This window comes from Eurypyga helias, unplaced genomic scaffold (assembly GCF_000690775.1).
Source record: "Eurypyga helias isolate BGI_N326 unplaced genomic scaffold, ASM69077v1 scaffold4046, whole genome shotgun sequence".
Lineage (NCBI taxonomy): Eukaryota > Metazoa > Chordata > Aves > Eurypygiformes > Eurypygidae > Eurypyga > Eurypyga helias.
The window spans coordinates 30,213-57,791 of NW_010254577.1; the positions used below are offsets into that span (position 1 = coordinate 30,213).

The following is a 27,579-nucleotide window of genomic DNA, read 5'->3' on the forward strand; positions in this document are numbered from 1 at the left end:
CACCACTGACAATTTATTTACATTCCTACATGGCTTTTCACGTTTCTCCTCTTGCCACGTTTCTAGGCCAGACTTCTTGCAAGCGTTCCCTCTTCCTCCTGCCATCGGGATCATCACTACTACTCACCACTATGACATTTGACATTGTGAGTTTTTAAACAGGCAGTTCCTTTAGTTCCTCCACCAAAACAAACCAAAGGATCACTAGAAAAAACACAAGCATGCAAAATCTTTTTTCAAAAAGCAAACTCTTTGCTTAAGAAAACTGTAGAGTTTTCATTGCTTAGGATTCTTTGCCATAGGCTAGAGGTACCCTTTTTAAGCAAGAATTTTGCATACTTCTACCATTTAATCATTCCTCAGCATTTTTCAGGTTGGAACTAGATGATCTTTAAGGTCCCTTCCAACCCTAACCATTCTGTGATTCTATGAATAAGAAACATCCCCAGATCTCGAAATCTGAAACTTTAAAGGATGGTATTTAGTTCAACTAACTCGAAGGCTTGAACTATGACTTAAAAAAAGAGTAGTTGTGAGATAACTAGTTAACGAAAAAAAAGAAGTTTTATGGTCTTAAAGTCTCCTCAGAACACAAAAACCACAAAGTGAAACCCCAACTGAAATCCCAGAACATAAAAAAAAAAAAAAAAAGGTGTCTGTACAATACCAGTCCAAAAAGATCTATTTAGCCTTGCATCCAGCAGCGAGAGATGCGGAAGGAGGAATTTAGGAACCAAGGAAGCCACAATGACGCATTACCAAGTGTCTGTTCAGCTTCACACCATTTGTGGCTGAAGCAGCAGTGGGATCCTTGCATTTTTTAGTTCAAGATCCCTCTTCCTTCATGGCATTTGTCCAGTCCTTATCTGTCCCTTTTAACATCCATAACATCCTAACGTGAGGAGTTTCACCAGTTAGCCACAAAAACATATGAAACTGTATTTCCTGTTGTTTGATCCTGAACCTGCAGACCAGCAACCTCTTCCGACACCTCCCAATCCTTGTATTGGATCAGCTGCCTCCTAAACACGTTCTACAAACTATCGCCCCATCTTCCTCTTAGTCACCTCTTTACATTGAAAGGTAAGTAGATAAAAGTTAATTGTTTCTTGTAGGAAAATTGTGCCTACATTTGATGACCCATGTTGTGATGCTGTACCTCTTAGCTCTTCTATAACTTTGAGAAGAAGGGTAAGAAAAGCAAAAAATAAACCCGCAACCAGAATTCCAGGGAGTATTTATAATATGGGCCACGACAGTTTTACACATTAACGTGAAGGTGATCTCCACTTCTTTACTAGAAGTCAAGGGGTTATTGGAAAATAACTGGAGTGTAGCTGGGCTACAGCAGCAGTGGGCTCGAAAACAGCACCATGAAGGGATTACAGAGGCATGTGCAATCAAGATCACACAGATATTCAAAACAAGGCTGGTACATGAACATGATAGCATTGGTAACACCAGCTTTCAGAGAAAGCTATGAATTCCATTCTTTAAAAAATAAAATAACTTCCTATTTAACAAACATAACAGCATAGACAGATCTGTTGATTGACAGGTACTTCATGGGAGTGCTTGGACACAAAACAGACCAGTGGGAAAAAATGTCTCTCTCTGTGTTTTAGCAGCAGCTCATTGGTCAATGAATTATCCTTTTTTTTAAAAAAAAAAAAGAAAACCAAAACCTAACATGCAGTGTTTACCCACTGGAATGATGCCATACAAAAACCCTAACTTGCATTCTGTCTGTCTTTCCAAGTCTTCTTCCCACTCAATTTTTCTTCACTTATGACTATTTTCTCCAAATTGATTTAAGATTTTTTTTTTTTAAGATAACTGTTGAACAGGAAAAAAAAAAAAAAAGAGAAATTTCAAGCTGTATTGGCTCCATCTCTATTCTCATAACTGTGAAGCTCAAGGATTGTAGCAGATTTGCCTTTTTTTGTTGTTTTCCCCTCCCCCAGTAAATCTGATCCAGAGGGTAGCACTTTTTCAAGACTAGTTCCAAACTGCTAACAACATCGGATTAAGAATTTTATCAAGAAAGAACAAAAGCGAAAAAACAAGACTGAATAGAATGATGAAGACCAAGCAGCTTGTAGTTATACTTTTGTCTACACTGGGATTTTTTGTTTAAAGTTATCATTCTTCCCTAAAAATGGCTTCTGCAAGTTAGGTAGTCTTTAGCTGCGCCCATGATGTGCATTTTACTTTTTCCTACAAGGTTTATCCATCAAAAATACTCAGCAGACCATTTTATTTTAAAATCATCTTCAGACTAGAAAACGATTTAACATATCAGCGTTCAATACCGTACTCACGGAACGGTTTGGGTTGGAAGGGACCTTAAAGATCATCTAGTGCCAACCCCCCTGCCATGGGCAGGGACATCATCGTGTTAGAGAAGGCATTGTTGTCACCTATCAACTCAGCAATACCAAAGCAGTCACCAAACAATATAAATTATTTCCAAGTAAGAATTTCAGTACAGTGACCTCATGCAATATTCAGAATACAAAAGTATACAGAGGAATTTCACTCCTCCTTAGACAGTGGGACAAAAAACGTAAAGCCCTAGAACAGTGATTCACTTCATCTGCCCCTCCTAGAAGAGTACTGTAATTAGGAGACTACATCCACACCCACAACTAAAGAAACACTAGCACTTAAGAAATACTGTCAAGTTTATAAACTTCTATTCACATACCCAAACTCTGTAATGAAGCAAATGCTAATCCTTCTGCTTTTAAGTTGATGTAATTATAGTACCATAAATAGCATCTTTGATATAAAACAATCACAAAGAACGAAATATCATTTCTGTACAAAAGCACTCAGACACTTTGCATCCAACTGAGGGTACCAATCAAGGAATGATACCAGCAAACCTGAGAGAAGTATTAGCCTGAAGAGCAGGACAAAGACCCATATTTTTAGCAACGCTAAAACAGTCATCATGAGATCTCTGAGGATCTTCAGTGGTCAGTATTACAGCTTCATATAAGGTTATGCCAGGTAAGCTTAGAGCCTACCCAGAATAGTCCTCAGCTCTGTGTTTGGAGAAAGGAAGGGATGAGCAGTGTGCCCTACAGCCATCCCTAAGTAACGTCATCCTCACAGACATCATGCTCTTCCCTGAGCACCTCGCGGTTTGAGTGCAGACCTCCCTCTTTCCTGTGCTGCAATGACATTCACCGCTCAACTATTTTATCCTGTGAGAAGATACTCATGTTTTCTGCATTCAAAAGAATGATGTGGAAGTACTTAGGCTTTGTTCTTGGTGTGAGGTGGGGAGAATCGCCACCGTGAGTGAAAGCAGCACGCAGAGTCTACAAGCTTGCCCAGCCCTCCAGAAAGAGAGAAGCATCAATACTCTAGCAGCAGTCCTCTGCTAATCTTTATCCTTCTTCAGAACCTACATGGACATCATCTAACAAAAATGCTCTCAGTAAGTGAGAGAGGTACCTACTTTTCAAAGCCTCCCAAGGAAGATCCGATCTAAGTTTAAGCACTTCACACACAGTGAAGTATTTTCTCAATTTGTGAGATGCTCCTAGAGAGAAGCATCAATACTCTAGCAGCAGTCCTCTGCTAATCTTTATCCTTCTTCAGAACCTACATGGACATCATCTAACAAAAATGCTCTCAGTAAGTGAGAGAGGTACCTACTTTTCAAAGCCTCCCAAGGAAGATCCGATCTAAGTTTAAGCACTTCACACACAGTGAAGTATTTTCTCAATTTGTGAGATGCTCCTGAGTGCTGCAACAAAACAGAAGAGAAGCAGCTCAAAGTACCTAACAAGAAAATGCAGCCAATTGTTTCCAAGGAGCAATACACTGAGATACCGAAGCGATAGACAGTTTCCATGTGTTATTCCGTACTGTAAATTCAAAGAACTAGTTTTAAAGGAACCTGTAAGACTGATGGTACTTCTGGTCAGAACATAGTCAAATTACTGAACCAACCTTAGCAGCATTAATTACATGACCCCCCTCACACTTTATAACAAACTGGCAGAGATGATTAGAAATTAATGAAGACTGAATGCTACATTACTTCTAAAGTTGAGCCATTGGCCTCGAAAGCCGAAGATGACAACCAAGTCCTAGTTTTGGTTATATACAGCAGGTAATCGTCAAAATATTGAGCAATCTTCTTAATCCATGAGAAACCCTCTGATTTTATGTTTTCCTCCAGGCTACCTGACAGTTCTTCTGCCCCCAACATTCACAGGGAAATCAAAATCAGGAGGCGTTTTAAACTACTTAAACTTGTCAGCTAAATTTACAAAACAAAATGTCTTTTACTATGCTTCAACAATGCTCAATTGATTCAAATACATTTTTGTGGCACATCCCATTTAATTCAAACCAGTTCTTACCGAAGAACTGAGTTGTTAGATGGTCACAAAGCACCAAGTGTTTAGGCAGTGTAAGTATTAATAACTGTATTCCAACTGTAACGAAGAGAAGCAGAAAGAGGGGCTAAATCTGGAGTGTGATGTCTTTTAACCTTCTTGCCATAGTAAAAATCAGCAACATTTAACCATATTGTACCATAAAGTATTAGCGTTACATCATCATCATTTTGAACCATGAGGACAAGTCCTGCAGCAGGCAGTACTGCGCAAGGATACAAGACCCAATTTTAAACCTTGTTCTCAAGTAGGATAGTAAACAATACAAAAATGTGTAGCTCCTAGACAGGAAAGCCCAAGCCTTAGACCTCTCCAAATGCAGTCCCAGTAGGTCACTACGCTCCCAGACAGGTCTGTCATATCCCTTTCATACCGTGGGATCATGGGATAAAGGGAAAACCACAAAATCCCACTTCTGAAGCAGACCAGGGATTTGACTGCATAGTGCTCAGACAATCTCCTGGATTAAAAAAAAAAAAAAAAAAAAGGCAGGAACCAGCACTATAGATATTCTGCAACGAAACAAGAGGTAAATGTGACTAAGCCGTAAGCAGCAGGGAAACAAACAAAAAAGCCAAACCCTTGAATTTCAATGCCACAGGCAAACGGGTAAGTCACAAAACAAATATGAAGAATGAGAAAGATGGTTCAGTAACTGGAAAAAGAATATGATTCCATCTCATTAAAATCGTATGTAAGGAAGAGAAAAATTATGTCTGCAAAGAACCAAACCAGTATCTGATAAAACTGAGTATTTTACAAAGGAGAGGCCCAGATAATTTACACACAAGAAGCTTCAAGGAAATAACTGAGGAGCCCTCTGAAACACAAATGTTGGTTTTTAAATAATCTTAAGAAATTCTAAACATCAAAGGACTCTCCACATTAATATGCAATATTTAGAAAAAATGTAAAAAGGGAGATTCAGGAACTCAAGAATGATTAGAGTTGGCATGGATCCTGAACAAAATAATACAATGACAATGGGAAAAATGGAAGCTAAAAATATCCTGTCAGTCAAGCAACCTTCATAAGGTCAGGAGAGGAGAGAGACGACTGAAGCTCCAGCTCCCACAAGGAAGACTGCACAATCTACTGGCATTGCTACTCCGAAAAACCTTTTTCCTTCTTTATGGAATAGCTGAAGGGGACCAATAAAATAATTAAAAAAATACCACAAGGGCTCACTGGAAGACTGTAACTCCTAATTGTACGTCAATTGTACATTCAAAACTCAAGAGCTGCTCCACTGGAAAGCAAAGCGCGCAGAACAAAGGAGCAAAACAGAAGCATCTTTGATACCCAAGGAAAATCTTGGCAAACTCATCTCAGAAACTGGATCTCTCAAATCCCCAGCAGAACTGAGATTTCCTTGAAGCTGACATAGAAAGACGGGCGGCAGAAAGATTAGTGGCAGAGCAATACGGATACAAAAGTGCTGCCAAGAATAAAATCAAGCAAAATTAAAAAAAAAAAAAGTAGTAATGAAAGAAACAGAAGAAAAGAACAAAAAGTAAATACAAGCTATAGAATATGGTAAGAGAAGAAACCAAAGAACTGGGAAATTTCCAGACAGCGTAGAGAAGAATGACCAGCTCTCAATGTTTAAAGCAAACCTTTCATTCCCAAATAAAAGAGGAAAGAAATGTAATAGTTTAAGATAGGTAGGGTTTGTGTATGTAGACATGCATGTGAGGTGTATGTGTATATATATATATACACACACACACACACGCTCCAACTCAAAAAGAATCCAAAGCATCATATAAAATAAAACACGCCGCAGTGACGTGGCACAGTCTCAAAAGCGCTAAAGGTTTCCAGCCTACTTTATAAATACATTATGGTACTTCAAGGAAAATGCTGAATGAATTAGACCTTTCCTTACGTGTCGTGGTTCAACTCCGGCTAGCAAAATACCACGAAGCCGCTCTCAGAAATTCCCCCTCCCCTCCTCCAGTGGAGGGGGAGAGTCGGAGGAAAATGGATAAGGAAGCTTGTAAAATTGAGATAAAAACTATTTACTAATTGAATATAAACGAATATATACAAATATTACTAATGATAAATCATTACAATAATAGAGAATAAAACGTATGATACAATTATGATACAGTTGCTCACCAACTCCCTCACGAACAAGCCAGCGCAGGAGTTAGCAAAGCAGCTAACGCAGGAGTCAGGGAGAGTGTTAGCAAGTGCCAGGAAGTCAACACGCAAGAGAGTCAGGGAGAGAGAGTAATGGCTTCTGGACCCCCTCCTCGCCTCTGCCCCGAGCATGACGTACTATGGCATGAAATACTCCCTTGGTCAGTTTGTGTCAGGTGCCTGAACTGTGTGTCCCAGCACTGCCTGTAGCGAGACAGCGAGAGCTGGGAATGCAGCTGCAGGGTCAGAAGCGGAGAAAGACCTTGAATTCAGTGCAGGCATTGCCCAGTGCCAGCTGAGAACTTATCAGTGCTGCTCTCTGCATCCAGGAACAGCTTCCTAGCAGCCACGGTAATGAGAGTTAACTCTTTCCTGGCTGAATCCAGCACATTAGGGCAGAAAATATTTCTTTTTCAAACTCTTCCCATCAAACCACCATCAGTTCATAATGGAGCATGAATTAAAGTTCTCATTAAACTGAGGACAATGGAGAGCTGCACAGAACCACTGGCCTAATCTGTCCACAGAAAACCAGACATCATCTTTATGCAGAAAGATATGCCTGAAAGAATAAAAGATATCAAGGAGAAGAAAGAAACAAGAAGACTTTCACTTAGGAATGAAAATCCTGAGATGATTCTATGTGCTTGTGAGTTTCATCATTCTTCTCTTGTCCACAATGCTAATTTCTGACAAACCCAGTATGTTGTTGCCACTTTACTGGGATGCATTCAAGAATTTTCCACAGGCAAAGATAAGGAAAATGCTAACATCCCTCTCAGCTAGAAGTTTAGAAAGTATTTCTGTATCATGGAAAAACCTGAAGAGTAACAGTAGGAGTTATTTAAGCATCAAGACATCTAAGGATGGAAATAGGTGAATTCAAACCAAACAGTACTTCTGTTAATTAAGTTGGAGGTAGGATGTGCAAAAGGAAACAAAAACCAAACGTGTACTAAGACAACCAAAAAGTAACCTGAATATTCATTTTCCTGCACTGCAAGGTCAAAGCTGTCTAAATAAGTATACTTCCTGTTACAGGCAGCCACACTCCGAGGATTTTAAAACAAAGAAATAAAAAACAAAAATCACACAGAAGAAGACTGAGTGGAATGGAATTAAAACATTAACCAAAAAGGAAGCATTTTTAAGATATAGGTTCCCAGATAGCAAGGCATATCAACACTGTCAACACTGAAGCATTCAGTGCCCCTCTCGGAAGACACAAGGTTTCAGGCAGACATAGGATTATTGTGCAGCTACTTCCATCTATGATTAAAAAAAGGAAAGAAAAGAGAAAGACTCATGCAGAGAAGCCATCCCATGACCCCAGCCCAGGACAGAAGTAGTAGCAAGGATAATCAGATAAATGCCCGTTCCTTTTGTCTGCAGGGGCAGGTTGGTGGACAATTTCTAACCAGAATTCATCTAACACTCACCAAGCTCAACTTTCTCCTAATCCCTCATCACTTAGAGGATAAAACAAACAAACAAACAAAAACTGACCCCAAACCAACCAACCCAAAATCTCAGTCAGTTCAGGAAAAAAAAGGAGTTCTTTTAAAGTTAGAGGAGAGACTGAAAGAAGGGAACTTCACTGAGGTCACACATCAGGCTCCTTGCCAAGTCCAGATACTTGGACATCTAAAAAGTTGACCATTCCCAAAGCTCTTCAAAACAACAGGATCCGAAGGATATTTATGAGACTACACCTACCCTGCTCCACACAGCACATACCCCAAAGTGACGTGTTTGTTATCTTCAATACTTTAGTAAATTATGTTGCACAACAGCCATGGGAGTGACCTGCTTACCTATATATACACACCTACATTTAGGTTTGCATGTGTGTTAAGAACATGAGAATCAAACTCAAAAATTATTTTTGGACATTAAAAAAAAAAAAGCAATCTTTAAAGCACAAACAAAATAATTACATAAAAGATAATTAGGTATACAGACCTGAATCAAAAATGTAAGGAAAAACAGATCAATGGCAAGGACAAGTTGTTGCTAGCTCAACAGAAAAGGGATGCTTTAATCAATTCTGTACGAGGATAAAGATAAATCCCCAGAAGCAAAATAGAGGATGTGTATCTTAAGGAGGTACCCCTACTTTAAGCAGAAAGGGAAGAGGGAATTTGTGTGTAGCTCCACTGGAGGACAGATACTGTCAATAAAAATAGAACAAGCTGAAAGCAAATTACCCACAGAACTTTATACATACTACTCATTTACAAACACACTTTAACTCCTACACTAGCAGGCTTGTAAAGAAATAGATATTCTCTGCATTACAGAGGAAACAAAGATGACTTCCACCCAAAAGAAAAGATGACGGCACTCAAAGACGTGCTGGCCACTGGCACAAGCCTCAAGATCAGCAGGGTTTACTGCAGTTAAACAAACTGCAAATAGCAAGAAAAAAACTTGATCTTCTGCATAGAACAAACCCCAAAACTTAAGTTTCTTATTCTTTCTTGGTTCATAAAAAAAGATTTTAAACAAATGGAGTAAGAATGCTTGTTTCAGAAAAATGAAATTTTTGCAGATTAAGATGAAAACTTGCTTTTCTTCTCTTGTATTGGGAACTTAAACCTTCTGAACCAAGAACTAAGCAGTAGCATCCTGCTACTGCTGCTGTCTGCCCTGTGATCATGCATTCAGGTAAAACCCATTTACCAAAGGCTAACTTCTAACACACACAATTTTAACAGAAGGGATAAATAGGATGACTAATCAAGTGAAGGCTTAGAAAGGAGACTAGGAGCAATGGAAAGATAAACACATATGGACGATAACTCATTTTACACAAAGATCTTCTTTACAAAAAGTACTTTTCTCCTTTACAGAATACTTGCGAAGTAGCAGTACTCTCCAGCTAGGGCCTGACACGTGTCTAACCATTACACACAATGATAAAGATGATACGAAGAGGTGGAGACTCCTTTTCTCTTTATTTATGAGGTACTTATGCCCAGAGCTCCCAGACTTCTAGGCAGATGTGTGCAGATACAATAACCTTCGTAGCAGGTAATTTAAGTTATACACTTCTTACTAGCTGTTCCATGACTACAATATGAAGGGCTTATCTGCCACCTACACTGCAAATGCGAAAATGGAATACATGGCATACTACACCATTTGAATCACAGCATACTTGAGGTTGGAGGGTACTTCTGGAGATCATCAAGCCCAACGCCTCTGCTCAAAGCAGGCTCAACTACAGCAAGTTGCTCAGGATTGCATCCTGTCAGGTTTTGTGCATCTCCAGAGATGCCCACTCCACAGCGGCTCAAGGCAGGTGCCCAGCACTCAATCATGCTTGTGGTAAGAGTTTTCTGTTTAAATGGAATTTCCTGTATTGCAGTTCGTGCCCGTTGACTCCTATCCTTCCACTGCGCACCACCAAGAAGTCTGACTCCATCCCCACGCCCTCCTGCGAGGTGTTTACACACGTTACTGAAATCCCTCCCTGCCTTCTCATGGACAAAAATCCCATCTCTCTCAGCCTCTCCTTGTATGACAGATGCTGCAATCACCTCTAATTGCTAAACTGTACGCAGGACAGGGAAAAATCGTCAGTGATATGGACTCTGTTCCTGCATTGCACAGCACAGAAGTTCATCAGCTGGAAAGCCTGAGTCTAATCACCTTCCTTGCATTTGAAATACTACTGCTAAATGACAAGGAATAAAAATACCCCCGTGCAGGTACACATACAGACGCCACTACTCAGAAAGACAGAAAGTAGATCTGACTCACCTTGTAATAATATTTGCATTTATTTTTTTTAAAGCTATAACAACTTCAACCCTGTACAAATTCAGTATATTTTGGGTATCTGGGAAATTGTTACTGAAAAAAACCCAAAACTTTAAGCCACTGAGAATGTTTTAACTTTTATCAAGTTAGACTTCACTTAACTGATAACATTATACTTAGTATGAGTTCAAATATTTGAGAGGGTGGTGAGGCACTGGAACAGGTTGCCCAGAGAAGCTGTGGATGCCCCATCCCTGGAAGCGTTCAAGGCCAGGCTGGATGAGGCTTGGAGCAACCTGGTCTAGTGGAAGGGGTCCCTGCCCATGGCAGGGGGGGTGGAACTGGATGATCTTTAAGGTCCCTTCCAACCCAAACCATTCTGTGATCCTGTGAAATCCTTCAAGCTACTAAGACATAACTACTTGATTCAAATTTGGGCTGCAGGGAATTAATACAGGGGACAATTAAATACACTAAAAATCTGTTCAAAATAAACAGAAGACAGTGTAGTCATGTCAGTTATCAAGATTTCTGAACCTGTTTGCAGCTTACATTCACCTGACGTGAAGCACAACAGATAATGGCATTAGAGCACTTTACCTGTCTGGTTATTAAGTCATAATCCCGTAAAGGTTTTGAAGATAATTGTCTATACTATATACATAACACCAAGGAGAACAGAACGCAGGCTGTATTTTCAGGATGGGGTATTACACAAGCTGACTTCCTGCTTCATGACAATAACCTCATCTCCTGAATTTCTCAAAGCTCACATGTCAAAGCTAGATACGGTAAGATATTAATAATCCCAGTGCTGCAGCAAGTTCAGTTCTGAAACATAAGATGTAGAAGCTAGTAAGGTTTTTGCAATTATCAGCCCAATGATGTAGTCAAAAATGTTAAAACTAAATAAACTTGAGGATGCATTACTAAAGCAACATTGAAGGTAAAGTAGACAGCAGATATTCCTAGAAAGAGGAAGCCACAATAATACTGGAGTGTCTGGAAAACAAATTGTACAAGTACACTTACAGACCTTTACCTATGTATCTCAATCAAAGCACAGTAAATGGATTATTGATTGGCATGCATATCTACTCATGCTTTGAAGGCGAGGGGTACAGGTGTCAGGATCACGGACAAGCAAGCTGGAAGTCAAAAGTTACACAAAGTCAGCTTTTAGATCAGCAATTTCCTCCAAGTTAAACAGCAAACCACGCTAGATACAGACTCGTCATAAGCAACATTAAGACCAAAAAGAAACCCACCAGATTTGGGGTGTTTTTCCCAGTTTGTGAAATAGGGAAAGTGCATATATGCTACGTAAGTGTTTAAGTTGGAGGGTGAAGTGGCTAGACTTCCTCCTTTATACAAAAGGTGGAATGAGATTAAACTGACCAGCTTGTGGCTCTCAAGTTGTGAAGCGACAGCCCATAGTGGAAGTCTGTTTATGGAGGGACAGCAGAACATCCAAACCGACAGCCCTGGGAGAAAGCAAGCTAACAGGGACTCGATGAAGTCACCTTCAGGACTGGCATCAGATCACCCCGAATGCCAGAAACGGCTCTATTCGAAAAGAAATCAGTAGGATCCTCCAAGGGCAACTGTCATCTCTCTGCAAACCAGATCTCCCACTCTGAGCCATGGTACAAGTTTTACAGCTGCAATTCATAGGAAGATTTTATCTGTGTGATTTGTAGGATTTGGGTGGGGTGGGGTGCATTTTATTTAGTCAAGCCTGAACACAAGCTCTAAGTAACCATTTTTGAGAACCAAAACCACCTCCAAATGATGGAGACAAAGAAGGACAGAGAGACTGAGAATTAAGAGAGTTTTATAAAAATAAAAAAGTTTACACCCATATTTCAATCTCATGTATCTTTTCTATTAAGGAAAGACCTAAGACAGAAAGAAATCAAGAGGTTTTATATTAAATTCATCTCTTGGTTTTTAAAAGTTGAGGCAATAATTATTGTTGTACCCAGGCAGGATAGCAGTAGTATGAAAAAAAAAGCTACAAATTAGCTCCTGAATAACTCAGAGCCTGCTGAATATAAGCTACATATTGGAGAACGGTAATACTATTCGCATCATCACTGAGGGTTGGTCTACAAACACCTTACAGCAGACCAAACCCTAGCTCTTCCTGTTAGCAGAATTGCTGCTTCCTGCTCTTAAAAGCCCAGGTTTTATTTGTACATTTCAAAAATCCATAATAAATTTGGTTTTCTGCAACACAAACACCAGCGGCAACTGTTACCACAAGACATAATAACCTTAAATAAGGGAAATTTACATTTTACTCAAGACTGTCCATCACCATTCAGCTCCTAGAAGTGCTGTAACCCCTTATGTAGATTTTAGGTTTGATGTATTTCAACCAGCACAGCAAGAAACAGAACAAGAAATTGCATCTAAACCATATTTTATGAAAAGAATATGGAATTCAAGATTGAAGAGATATTTTAAGCACCAAAAAGGATAATACGTTCCCCTTAGATATGAAGCCAAATCCTATTTCTGAGCATTGCAAAAGCAGTTCTGAATACTTTTTTTCTCCCCATGTATTTATTGATTTAGTTTTAACTTAAGATAATCAGCTTAATAAGACTGGTTAAAGATTAAAGCACTCAGTCACAGAGTGCACTGGCTTCTGCACAGGCTCCAATAATGTGTAACATGAACTCTACAACATAAGAATAGATATAATCAAATTATTAGTACAGTGACCAAAAAAATTAAAATTCCATAAGATAACTAGGTTTTGGTGGTGGTTTTTTTTTTTTTTACTCTTGCCCTTCAAGAAAAACAAATTACCTCTATACAAAAGATCTTCAGATCAAGTCCACATAACTTCATCTTCTCTGGAAAATGCTGGAAAACATTGAAATATGGAATGTGACCTTCAACAACAAACCTGCATTAAGAAAAATAAAGATAAAATTAAAATAGTAGTTAGTATGACAAACACATGTGTTTATTCTAAAACTTATACACAAACCAACTTCTGATTTGGAATAACATCGGTATTACACTGCCAAAGCAATTCTACTTGAAGCTGCACACCCCGAAACGCTCCACAGGACAAACCCCACTTCAATCATTCAACAGGCCTTGAAGTTCAAGCTCGGCTATGATTGACAACTGATAAAGTTATGGCAGGAAGCTTACAATCAACATGCTTATAGGGAGTTTGTCCCACACATTCCTCAGCTACTACATTTCTGAAACTGCTTTAAGCCTTGAGTCATGGATTATTTTGTTTTTTTCCAAATTCTAAAGCTTTAAGAAAATTCTACTTGAAAAAACACACACTTTCTGCTGGAGGAGTGCGAGTCAGGTAATGTGGTAAGGAGGAAACACAGAATGCTGAGCAGTTGCGCTGAACTGAAAAGCCATTAGTTAAATCTGTATTCCGATTTTTTAAGTATTATTTGAGAATGAAGAGAAATTATTTTGTATACTAATAAATTCAAAAAATTCATTTCTTTTGTCTGCACCCAAACCATACATTTTTTGTTAAAAACTGGCTTTGCTAAGTGGCTGATAGTATTATTTGGGATTTTTCTTGACTTTTCCGTATATATACGTGTATATATAAGCATGTATATGTAAGACAGGACTTCAGAACAGTCACTGTTTAAAAGCCACCACCACAGCAAACCCCTGCTCTTACATAACATCTTAGCTGACATTCACATCCAGGCAAACCAAGCGCTGAACAAGCACAGACCCTCACAAGGGAACAGACATTATGCTCATTCCAGATTAAAGCGTATTAGGGGTTTCCCACAGGACTAAGCTAGAGAGACAAGGATGTTGTGCGGGACAGTGTCAAATGCTTTGGACAAGTCCGCGTAGATGACAACAACTGCTCTTCCATTATTCACCAACGCTGTAACCCTGTTGTAGAAGGCCACCACATTTGTCAGGCACGACTTGCCCTTGGTGAAGCTGTGTTGGCTGTCACCCATCACCTCCGTAGTTTCCATGTGCCTTAGCATGGCTTCCCGGCCGATCCGCCCCATGATCTTTCCAGGCACAGAGTTGAGATGGACTGGCCTATAGTTCCTCAAGTCCTCCTTATTTCCCTTTTTAAAAACGGGGGTTATGTCTCCCCTTTTCCAGTCAGTGGGAACTTCACCAGACTGCCACAATTTCTCGAATATGATGGATAGTGGCTTGGCATCTTCATCTGCCTGTTCCCTTAGGACCCACTGATGCATCTTCTCAGGTCCCATAGACTTGCACACTTTCAGGTTCCTTAGATGGTCTCGAACCAGGTCTCCTACTACAGTGGGTGGTTCTTCCTTCTCCTAGTCCCTGCCTTTGCCTTCTGTCACTTGGGTGGTGTGGCTTGAGCACTTGTTAAAAGAGCACGTTAAACTAGAGTAAGTTAACATTTCAAAAAGAGAAGACCCTGTTCCTTAAATACTATTAGAGATCTGAAAACTCTTTTCTCTCCTACTAGCTGGGTAATCTGCACAGGATCTCTCTGACCTCTCTACGCAGATTAGTAACTTCTCAGTCTACGAACTCTGCAAGGCCCTCCTGGGTCCTTACAGTGGGTGTGAGGCTGGGTTCTGCATCTGATCCCAGTATGGAGCAGTGACTAAACCCTTCAGTCGCTAGCTGGAGCCAATCCTGCTAGCTGAAACATCCAGTTCCTCAAAGCACAGCAATCTACCACTTTCATTCAAAATGTGCCTGGAGTGGGGGAAAAAAAAAAACCAACCAAAAATAAGGCAGAACAACATCTTCACAGACAGAGCAGCCATTGTTGAGGAGGATTTACCTCCCGCCTGAGCCTACAGCAGTTCACAAGCTCACCTTCCCTCTCCCCATCCAGTGCCCTAATCACCCCTTGCTGCATGGTATGTACTGTTTATCTACTGAAGATTACTAAAACTCGATTTAAAGGCTAGTTACCGCACAGTTTATAGTTACATCCTATTTTTTTTAAAACATTCTTAACTGAATTTTCACTTTCATAAAAAACTGAATTCAAACCAGGATGAAAATTAAAAGTGCATTCCTTAATCAAAACTCTCAGTTAGAATTAACCCATCATCTATAATGATTTGTGAAAAGTAACAGAAATCTGAAAAAATCACATTGCCCAATACTTTTTATTCTGTAGCTCTGTGTATTAACTTCTTAAATGAAGACGTAGAGGTCACTGCACAATCCTTTCTAATCAAATTGTGTGATGTACATCTTGCTAATGAAGTTTCAGTACTTCTCCTCAACCAGCATAAACAGCATATCCCCACCTCGAGCACAGAGATGCACGGGTTCACATACTTGGTGAAGTTACCAGTCAAACCCAGCACCAGTTGCTCCTCCTTCCCATCCCACCCAATCTGGTAAAGCAGACTAAAAACAGCTCCTTAGGTTGTTTTAGTCAAGGTCAGCTGCACTAAATTGAAGAACAGGACAAGGGGTAACAGGTTTAAATTGAAAGTGGGGAGGTTTAGATTAGATATCAGGAAGAAGTTCTTCCCAGAGAGGGTGGTGAGGCATAGGAACAGGCTGCCCAGAGAAGCTGTGGATGCCCCATCCCTGGCAGTGTTCAAGGCCAGGCTGGATGAGGCTTTGAGCAACCTGGGCTAGTGGAAGGTGTCCCTGCCCATGGCAGGGGGGTTGGAACTAGATGGTCTTTAAGGTCCCTTCCAACCCAAACCATTCTGTGATTCTATGAAACTGAAGAACTTAAACTGGAGGCATGGTGCCACAAAACAGCTTAAGCCAACCTAAAAGCTCAACATAACTAGTTGTATTTCCCTCCCTCCCAGTCTGGCTGTGTGCTCCTGTTGCTCATTATCCTCTTCCACAAATGTAACTCACAACAACAGCAGAAGGCTACCCATCACCCTACGGCAAGAAAGAAGGGTTTGTTTCCCATCACCTAACCGAGGAGGCTCACAGGTGGCTCCAACAAGTGCAAGAGAAGGGGATGCATCACACAAGCAGGAGAGAAGAAAGGGAAGCAAGACCTTCCTCTTTCAGCAACAGTGACCTGTTACCGGCTCAGCTGATGATAAGCTTTGGCTGACACGTGTTAAGGCACAATCACACGGTTATCTGTCAGATCTGAAGAGCTGGTACCAAGGCACCGAGAGCAGCAACCTCCTGAGCCAGCACAGAACAGCTGGAACAGGACAAACAATCAAGACCTTCCTTGGGGTGTGGTATAGTGGTGATTGCAGCCAAACCACCCTAACAGCTTGCTGCCTCCGAGATGGGAAATCCCACCCTCCTCCCTTCAGCCCTCTGCCACGCACTTCTCCCTGCTGACAAAAGCACTTGTGTGACTTCTCAGACGGAGGATTAGATTGAGAACTAGTCTTTTGTTTTCCAGGGTTTGATTTCAACCAGACAGATTTCCAGACTTTGCTTACCGCAGGGACGTTACTGCCAGCACAAGGTGGAAAGGGACTGCCGTGAAGCAAATTCACCTGCGCTAAAATGTCCGGTGAAACTTTCTTTGCAAACTTGAGTTTCTGCAGATCTACTTCTTTCAACTAATACACCATAAGCCAGATGAATGCTAGTACCCAGGGCAAGAGAAAAGAGCTGGAATGTTTACACAGGATCACAGCAACAGAAACTCGGATCAGCTTAAACTGATGCTGGCACCACATCCTTACATCGCAAGAGACAATGTCCAACACAATAGTTTTTAAAAACAAAAGAAGACATTTCACCGACTTGGTTGTACCAAGTCAAAGCATTGCAACTGTTTAAAAAAGTGATGACATCTTTCCCAGCTTGAAATTACTGTCTCCATACAAAAGAAATGCTCTTCTCTCAAGTCAAGAGTTGTTTTTATGTTCTAAAAATAGACGAAACAGCGTAAATACCCTGTTATGAATACAATGTCCTGGTGATTCAGGTTTGTAACACCTACTCCAGTAGTCCAAATTTGGAATAACACTTCAGAACAGTTTCTTCTGCTGTTCTTCCAAACCTTTCATTTAACAGACGGATGATCAAAACACTTGTAGGACTACGTCGTGTCAGTGAAGTGTTTGAAAATTTGACTGGCAGACAGAGTACACAATTCATGTTCTTTCAGTTACGGCAGCAGCGTACGTTAGCTGAGGTCCAAGCATGAAAAAGCTCCCAGGTCCTCTGCAGGCTACGAGGAAATTATGCACCTCTCAAAGCCACACAGCAACGCCACAAACTGATGACAAGTTTAGTCTTGCTAGCACAGCCAGGTATAACCTCATTTGAAAGGCACTACTTCGCAGAATCTCAAAGTCTAGCATCTTGAAACTTCTTCCACAAGCAACAGTTTCATTATTTAAATAAATATTATACAGTGTGTGGAGTATTGCGGGACTATTCACAATGGAAAAGGATTTAAGGTGTTGCACAGACAAGTAGAAAGTTGATAAAAACGTTATTTTTAAACCAAAACGTCCCTGTGAGAGGAGGCAATTGTAGTGTTTTTCTGCTAAGTGTGTCAAGTAGCAAGGAGTATATTTTTGGTGTTGTAAATCCTTTAAAAGCTGGCAGACTGCCCTATCACGGTGCCTAAGCATGTACCACAAGGGAGGAGCGGTAGTCAGCTGACTTCAGGGCAGGGAGAAAACCAAACTGAAGAAAAAAACAAGGCAGAACTTTAAGCACAACTGTAATTCAGGTGGTTTAAACAAAACAATTTGCCTATAAAGATTTAAAGGGTAATGCTGAATACTTAATGTTTTCTCTGCATAGTTTTCATCTCTGGTCTGTCGCTATTTTGATCTGTGTATCTTGATGCATGCAAAAATGTTAACATTGTCTGATTTTTTTAAACTTAAATATTCACAAGTTAGAAAATGAGATTTTTACAGTGGTTCATGCAATTGAAAACTCTTTCATGTGAAAGGCAAAGACCTTCAGGGTAGGGAGGAAAGCATGATAATGTAATTACTGTCTTATATAACTATCGTATCATTGTAAAACTTTGCAATACAAATGACATTCTTTTAAACATCACTTTCTGCATTTAATTCGGTTCGTATGTTCAATGGATTTAAAGTCACTGAATCATTCTGACTTACCCATTGTTAAAAGTCTTAAACCCATAAATTGTATTTATTCAAGTATCTTCTCATTCAAATAATCTTATTTCAATTTCCAATTATTAGTTTCTGAGTATGCCTTTCTGTGCTCTGTTTGGTACTTGGGGTTTTTTCCCTCCTTTTCCAGCTTTTTTTTTGGTGTTTTCGTGTTTCCTCTAAACCCCTTCAAGCAAACGTGTTCAGCTCTTGAGGATCTCAGCACAAAGTATGTTCTCCAGTTCCGAATCATCCCCATGGATCTTTTCTGCAGTCCCCAGTTTTTAAAGAGCCAAGTACATCAACGTGTCATTAATATGCAAACACCACCATCTACCTTTCCTCTTAACAGTTGACTTTGACAGTTTTTTAAACACCACCATCACACTACGCCAGGAACTTGTGAGGATGCATTTCCCTCATATTGACCCCACATACTTGCCAGAAACGGTTTCCAAGATACAGTACTTAATTACTCATTTTGCTCTCCAAACAGGATGGGCTAAGCAAGAATCCTTTACTGTGAACCATTTGTTCTGTACCAATAAATGTAATTTACTACTTGGATTTTCGCCAAACATTATCGGACAGGATTTATATATTTATTTTCTAATCACTGACAAAAATAGAGTGTATACTACAGCAGTTCCAATTCCTACAAAATTTCCTAAGCAAGGTACTAGTCAGTAATATTCTTATTGAAAGCTGCTTTTAAGTTTTACTGTTTTTTAATCCACTGCATATATACTTCTAAATTCTGAATACTGTGGCATTTTGCTGAACATTTTATGAGCATCTTTTATGCAACAACAGCATATCCAGTTATGCAAATATGCAGTGGTTTGTGCAATTCTCATCGATGAAGGCAACAGCCACCCCCTAAAGTTAAAGGGTTAAACACTGTTTTGCGTAGAAAGAAATCAGCTAGTACTAACAACTGTACTTGGAGACATACAAACATTCTCTTTTTTTACAAGTACGTGCAAAAGAGCATTCTTCAGTACCCATCCTTCTTGGTAAAACTTGTGCAAAGCTGGAAAAATGCAGGTGATGGAAGATCCAGCTCTAGGTAAACTTCCCTTGCACTCCCCACAGGTTGGGTAGCAATACTAGTTATATGCACCACTGGCAGGGGATGGTGTACTCACTGCCTTGCCTTTTACCTCACAAGTTACATATTTGAAAAATAAAAACTGAACAACTAAAATCTACCATATCAACTGAATTTCCCTTCAGTTTTTCCTTTATTTTGTCCGAGTTTGCAATCTGAATTGCCAAGGTACACTTAGCTGAGTCTTTCGGTTCCTTAAATTTTGGCAAAGTAACATTTTTCCCCACCTTTTCAGAAATACTCAGTGTGTCGACACTTGTTAAAAAGAAGTATCAGTATAAAAAAGGCCTTCCAAGGAAAATCTTGATATTCCTGAATTTAAACTATTTGGGCCTGATTAAAAATATCTGTTGCTAACAAGAAAAGTTCAATTATTTTTTATTCCTTAAGTAAATAAGGAATGTGCTCATCGCCTGTTGTAGGAGGGAGAAGGGAACTGCATTGTCAGCAATAGTCTGACGTTCCCCATTTAGCATCAAACCCCATTATTAGGGCATTTTATTTCTGTTATATTAAAAGCCATATTATTCCAAGCTCTGATAATTACAGACACAAATATATAAAGACAAAAAAGGACTTCCTTTATTAATTTCTGTGCCCAACTCCATCGCGTGAAGCTACTTGGCTACCTTTCAGATCTCTACATACTGCTGGTACTGTGTGTGTGATGACACTGATCTAAGTCCTGGAGAATGTTTACTCATTTAATTCTGGCACACTGACAACAGCAAGATAGCAGAAGTGTGACCACACACACCTCCAGTGAATCTTAAGAAATTTTGAAGGAGAAAGGTAAAAAAAAAAAAAAAAAAATCTTTATCTCTTAAGTGTCTTAGAGGTCTCAGATTCACTGCAAGCAACAGAGGAGAATGTTCTCCAAAAGCTGCAGCAGAAAACATGACAACTGAATTTAGACACCTTCTCAGTATTACTGAGCACATTAGTAAGAAGGCAATAGTACAGATCTATAAATCATGTGGGTTTTTTTTTTAAATAAAAGCGACAAATATTTCACTAGAGACTATCCATACCTTAAGAGATCAGATAATGTCACCGGTTCTCTCAACCAGAGTAACGCCATGTAGCAAAATGAAAGGGTCATCGGCATGGTCATCCTCAGTTTCTCCTTTTGGTTCTTCATTAGATACAAGTTACCATCTACCGACCCTGAGCACACAGAGGTGCTTTCTTGGGTTTATGTTAAAAAGAAAAAAAAAAAAAGAGAATAATTTCTATGATACACATACAATACAACTGACGGTATACAGACAACGAGATAAAGGAACATACAAGGACCCTTGTTCAGCAACTAGTAACGTTTTGAAATCATTGAGTAGTTTGGTAGTTCGTGTTCTTTTCAACTAAACAGCTGAACTCCAATTTATTCATCTACCGCGATAAGAGATGACAACCTGTTTCACAACTGCTGCTTCACTTGCCTAAGACACTGGATCATACGGAGAGGTAAAACTCACTCTGATACACATCGACACAGACTTTTTGTTGGGAACCACACTTAAACTTCGAGTTCTAGAAGGACACTGACTTCCGTACAACATGTAGCTAACAATATTTACACACTGGAAATACTAGTTTCCATTTGAAAGAAAAGGGAACTGTTGGGAAACAAAGGAAGATTCGATGCGCTTAAATCAATGCCTTGGAGCTGGGGATCAAAACACAAGAGTTTTAAACTTCATCCCAGTCAGGACTTTAATGAGAACATGATTTACACGGCAGACGTTTTACTGGAGTTGAGGTATGTAACCATCTGCTATATAACCTCGGTATGCTTTTAAAAAACATGCCTACATTCAGTGAAAAAGGAACACTTTTAGAACAAAAACATAGCAAATGGTAAATAAGGCAGGGGGAGCAACCAATAACATGGAACCAAACCTCCTCACTTCCTGACTGAGATGAACCACTGAAAACTAAGAGAAGCAGCAAGGAGAAATTTAATTTAGGGGAGTCATTTCTATGTTAGGAACTTTTTCAGCAGTGAAACCTGGGAGTTCAGGGGAAGAGGAAAAGAAATTAAAAGCCTTCCTTCCCAACATCATGACTTAGCTAGGGGAAATGAACACGTTTTGTATTTAAAGCACAGCAGCACAAACCATCAGCATCAGTTCTGTAGAGATTTTCTCGCTGTGTTCCCCCCAGGACTGTCCACCTGTTCAGACAGAAGAGCGAGGGCTGGATCCACAACCTGGATTGCCGGCTGCTGGCAGCTGCAGGGCCATGGCAAGCAGCCTGCGACCAAGCAGTTTAAAACCTCGGCGAGCTCGGCAGCTCGGTCAGCAGCAGAGACCCAGCGCCCACTGACAGGCTGTATGACGACACACACTGCGAACAGGGCGCTCCGGAGCCAGAACTGGGCTCTGATGCCACCTACCGTCCCGCGAAACGCCGGCCAGTAGCACCGGGGAGACGGCAACAGGCTGGAGACCTTGTACACACTAAGACAACGTCTCGGTGACAGCACCCACGTATAGGTGCGTTGGAGGACAAAAGCAGGAACATCAGTTAATGCTTTTAGTCAACAGTTTCACCTTTTACTTGCATACTTGTGCTTAAAGGCAGCTTCACGAGCGAAGCTTATTAATTTCATGTTCAACTCCATTCAAAAGAATCCTCATTATATTTATGGCCTTAATGATGGCACATAATTTCCTTTTATTTCTTCCAGCTTATGCAAGGCATGACAACATACAGTTACACACATATAATAATTTAAGAGTTTAATAGGCTTCTCCAGCAACATCTCAGCGTTATACTCAGAGGAATTTGCTATTCACCTTACACAAAAACAACAACAAAAAAATGCTTGCACGATGGACAAGCCTCATAGGAGAAAAAAAGGGTGTTGAGGTTTCTAGTCTGTAGCAGTAACAGCTCAGTAAAAAGGGCACAGAAAAGGAAACCTACGAATCTTCACAACAATTTATAGTTGACTACAACACATCTAGTGTTGCTGATCTTAAACTTCAATATACAAACCAGTTCCTATGTTTGTTTGATTTCACCAAAATGTGCTCTCACTGTAACTGAACTCTTAATCCATTTCAAGTGCTTTTATTGAAATTGGTATGACTACTTAAAGCTGAATTCAGTTTCTCAAACAACAGACCACGAACACTAAATTACGGCCTACCGTAAGACTACTCTGAAACAATAAGAAACATAAAAGGCACAGATACCAAGGAAGAAAGGAGTTTAGTCTCTAGACATCAAACAGGGAAAGAAACTTCAATGGAATATTTTCACTAGAAATTTTTCACTCAATTCTTTCCTCTTCATATATTTGTGTAACACCCAAGATCTGCTGTATGTAAAAACACACAGTCACTCTTCACCTGAAAACTCTGTCATTTTAATAAATAAGGATGAAAGGTCCTCGCATTATATTCCCAAAAACTTGTGTTAACATTTTTGTACTTTCTGCCGTGTCCCTCCCCCGTCCCCCATTCTGCTTGGATTTTTAAAAATTTCTTAAATTTTTTTAATTGCTGCAGATCAAGTTTCTCATTCTATTACCATTTTTGGATTTTATGAAATAAAAGCATGAAAGAACAAGGTTGCATTCTCCTGAGGGTAGACAGGCAGTTATCACAGAAGAACAGAAATGGGACATAAAGACGACAGTACATAACAGGGGAAAAAGAAACACTGAAACAGACAAAGAAGGAAAAGGCAAGCAAAGAACACAGCAAAAATGAAAAACCATCAGAAGTTTAAAATGCAGGCAAAAGCTTTCAAATGTGCCTTGAAAGGTACTTCCAGTATCAGAAACTGCATCATTGCCTGGCACTGCACTTGCCCTGTAGTGCAATAATACCAGATACAACAGCAATTTTCCCCACTCCAAACAGGAGGCATGGAGCAAATGTGTTAAAAAACAGAACGTCCGCCCGAATTCCCCATTGTATTTCCAGGTCCTGTTCAACTTTCCTCTCTTTGAGTGGAGTTTGGCAGTGGGGGGAGAAAGTCTTCTATTTCTCATAGAATATAAAGCACTCTAGTGGCAAACAGGACTGAAAACGTTACACTTTTCAAACAGTTCCTTCAACTCACTGTACATGAATACATTCTATTTCCTTATATTTTAAAAACTATAGAAAAATCGCTTCCAGATAGGTCCGTTCATTGCTCCTACCTGAGATCTTGCTAGCTGTTGAGGCAAAGCTGCAATCGGTTTCCAGATCCCCCTCACTCTCAGAGAGAGAGAAGTAGTGATGGAGGCTGGGTCTGTCTGCTTCACTGTCCACATCGGTACTGCTATCGCAGACCTGGTTTTTGGAAAGAAGTCATTGTATTACCTCCCCTTACCGTTTCAGCCTGAAGGCACCAAATAAAACAGGACAGATGCAAGTGAATTAAGTTTAAACCCCAACTATGCACGTTTTTACTTCCTCTATGTATTATCAGTATGTAAAGAAAACCTGCAAAAAAGTAGTATTTTAAAAGGATTTCTCAAGATAAAAAGTCTTCTAGTGATTACGTTACATTTCAACCTGCTAGAATGACCAGAAAATTGACAATACATAGAAACAAAGCTTGATGAAATAAGTAACTTCAGGAGAGCAGGCAGGAAAGGATGGTAGTTGATGATGCATTTTCTACTTTCATTTCTGCTCTATTGACTCTCTACGCCAAGTCAAAGCAGTATTTTTCCACAAGTAGTTTTCCGTACTCAGAGAAGTATTTGTCGCTCAAAGTGGGGAAAAAAACCCCTCAGCAAAGCCAAAATTGGCATGTGGAACCCTGTTTAGAAGACATCCTTCACAGTGAAGTGACGTGAACACAAACTAGATGCGTAGCTTGAACGAACAAGGTTCCCATGGTCGCTTTTTGAAAAGATACCGAACAGCTCGTGGGATCTGAGCTTTTCACTTACTGATAATGCTTGGACAGTTTCCCCAGGTGGTCTGTTGCAATATGCCTGTTTGCTCTTCTGGAGATAACGCCTCCAGAAATTGTACAGAACTTCATCCTGATACATACAAATGGACAGTGTTTAGTGTGCAGTTTACAACACCTTTCACTGCTGAAGGAACAGAGTGTCAGGAGTCCAAATGTTCCAGCCCTAATTTTATTAATTGTGATTTATAAACCATGTTTTAAAACTACCAGAAAAACTAAGCTTGTTTTCATGTGCTCAATGTTTTTAAAGAGGGAGTTGTTCAATTCACTGTAAAAACTACAAGCTTCTTGCACAACACACCCTGTTACACACTCACAATGCATAGACATGCTGATAGGTACGTACCTTCATTTGTGGACATACTCCTAATGCTTCCAAAGCTTCAGCTTGTTTCTTGAGCACAAACTGAAAGCCTTCACAAACATACCATTCACAGTCTCTGTCTAAGTTAAAAAAAAAAAGTATGGGTTTTTTTTTTGGTGGTGGTACTGGTTTGGGGATTTTTTTAACCTTATGCACACACTGATTTCCACTTGATGTTCTGTTGTCTCAGTATCAGGACACAGACATGTCCCTCTATTGAAGGATTTCAGATCCTAGAGCATAGACCAGCTACAAAATACACACCGTTAACTCAGTCTTAATCAAGAAGAAAAACTACTGAACAAGCACTGTTCTCCACACATTTCCCAAGAATAATGTATTTCTCTATTAATTTCTAGCGTGGCAACTCAGTGGAGAGTTGTCAAGTGACCAGTTTTAAAATAACTGAGAACCTGTCATTAAAGAACAGAATACGATCATTTCTTTCCCGTCCCCAGCACAGAAAACGGGAGCACATTACGGTACTGAGTCAGGCGAAAAACAACACAGCTCAGACTTCAGGAGCAACATGGGATAAAGACCAGTGGAGGTGTTAAGGTTGTTCCCCTTTTCGCTCCTCCCTTCGCCTCCCCACAATCCTTTTCCAAAGAACGTAGTAATCCACCGCCACCGCAACGGAGCGAAGGTAGGTCAGCTTATCAGGGACAAAGATTACCCCGTGCTCAATTTAGCACTGTAATGCATTTTTGCTTTTTGAAAGTGGCCACAACAGTAAAACATCTATCCAGCCATGGCAGCATACAGACACAGCTCCAACAGCAGCCTCACCGTATCATCCCTACAGCATATATCACCATATGTAATGATGTCTTCATGAATTACTCTGAATCGTGAAATTAAAGTATGGAAGTGCCTCTGTAAATTGGTTTAGCTATTGTAACTGCATGAGATCTCTTCCACGTCGGTTTGTGTGTAGGCTGCAGGGCCAAGCACCTGTAATGCAAGCCAGCCTGACACTCTAAGGGCTGGACCACTGTCGCATCTCACTTAGGAAGACAGACAACTTCTCTGGCTTTGTGATAGCCATCGCAAGGAAGGAACAAAGGGAACACCACATATGAATGCATGCTTCAGTGAGCACTGGCTTCCACAAATCAAAGTGGCAGTAAGTAACACACAGTTCTGTTCAACGCAAAAAAACACCACCACCAGGCTTACAGAGGTTACCTGTGGCTCAGGAAGTCACCAAGGTGACCACCTAAGGTACTGGCAGCACTGGAGGTGTATTCTGCTCTTGTTCTTACAAGTCTTTCCTAGCTATCTGCTTTTGGCCACTGTCAAAGACACAATGGGCTAGGTGAACCCCGGCTGAACTGCCACTATTACACAAAACGCTGAGGGGAAACTCATACATACCTGTTTCTTCCTGATTTTTTACACTTTTGGAGATTGTCTGGACTCTTGCGTTAGGAATAAAATCAGTGTTTACAACTTCTCTAGTTCTCTGCAAAACAGGAATATATCTTAGCAAGAAAAACCCCAGGCCTCACTTGCGTAGACTGTCCCATCACAACACATAATGGAGGGATTTGTTCAAATTTCCTAAACTAAAGTGAGACAGAAGAAAATTCTGAACTTTTCAATCAGAAACTGCAGAAGTACAGGATTACTAGCCCGGACACGCAGGTGACGTGCACCAGGGTTTGCCTACGTTGGTACTGTACTGAAGTGCAGCAATACCCAGACAGTACTTCTAAGGCATCCAGACAGCACGCCGACACTGCAGATGCAGCAACACTGCATCCTAAAAGGGCCCATTTTAAATTGTGTCATTTCAAGGAACATTAAACATTGTCAAGGAAAGCATGAAGAGTTACAATACTGTCTTCAACTCCTAATGCCAAGGAGGAAATCTAACTTTTTCTTAATATAAACCCAAGAAACAATCAAAATAAACCTTTTCCAAGGCCAGTAGCTTAGCTTTTTACCTCAGTAACATTGTGGCAAGATCTGCAATAAAATTTGCCTCCATCAGTGAGACCCCAGTTCACTTCTGAACACTGGACACAGCGCTCATTAAAATCTCTCTAAAAGGAAAACAAAAATTAATTTCAGGTGTGTTCAAGTAAAACAAATGGCAATATTGCTAGGCTTCCGCACAGCTTTTGAGATTATTCACGGAGAAAATTTATGCCCTGTATGTTAGCTCAGGCTGATAACAAGTAATCATAGCATTTGCCATCAGGCACAGATCACAGTGAACAAATAATTTCAGCTGGCAAGCATCAGCTCTGGTGTATGTGAACATTAGTACACGGGGAATAATAACCCACACCTAGCGCACGTGACAGGGCTTGAAAAACAGAAGCAGACAAGAATCATAGAATCACAGAAAGGTTTGGGTTGGAAGTGACCTCAAAGACCATCTAGTTCCAACCCCCCTGCCATGGACAGGGACACCTTCCACTAGACCAGGTTGCTCAAAGCCTCATCCAGCCTGGCCTTGAACACTTCCAGGGATGGGGCATCCACAGCTTCTCTGGGCAACCTGTTCCAGTAGGGAGCAGGAGATGAAAGTAAGAACAGCTTTGTTGGGCTGTGAAGAAACCTATGCAGTAGAAAACAAGCTACACAGGCCGGTGCAGACACGTGATGGGAGAAAGGGAGAGACTTCCAGGAAAAACCAGAGGAGGAAGGAAAAAGAGGGAAAAGAACAGTGTTTTCTTTTTAAAAAGCTCTTTTCAGAAGCGCCTCGCACGCGTGTGCTGGGGACGGGCAGCTGCCTTCGGGCCCGGGGAGGGCGGCTGGCAGCACACCGCGGCCCCTCACCGGTCTCCG

General features: G+C 40.4%; 1 protein-coding gene across 1 annotated transcript in view; it reads right to left on the reverse strand.

Annotated features, from left to right (window-relative positions):
• The window catches only part of TAF1B (TATA box binding protein (TBP)-associated factor, RNA polymerase I, B, 63kDa), a gene marked incomplete at its 5' end in the record, with an annotated part of 49,317 nt that extends 22,489 nt beyond the window's left edge, over positions 1-26,828 (reverse strand). Inside the window, 7 exons of the mRNA XM_010153033.1 lie at positions 13,149-13,248; positions 20,525-20,681; positions 23,650-23,782; positions 24,391-24,486; positions 24,763-24,860; positions 26,158-26,245; positions 26,730-26,828. Coding sequence (XP_010151335.1) covers positions 13,149-13,248; positions 20,525-20,681; positions 23,650-23,782; positions 24,391-24,486; positions 24,763-24,860; positions 26,158-26,245; positions 26,730-26,828 — 771 coding nt within the window. The remainder of the gene's footprint in view (positions 1-13,148; positions 13,249-20,524; positions 20,682-23,649; positions 23,783-24,390; positions 24,487-24,762; positions 24,861-26,157; positions 26,246-26,729) is intronic.
• Between the last annotated feature and the right edge of the window lie 751 nt (positions 26,829-27,579).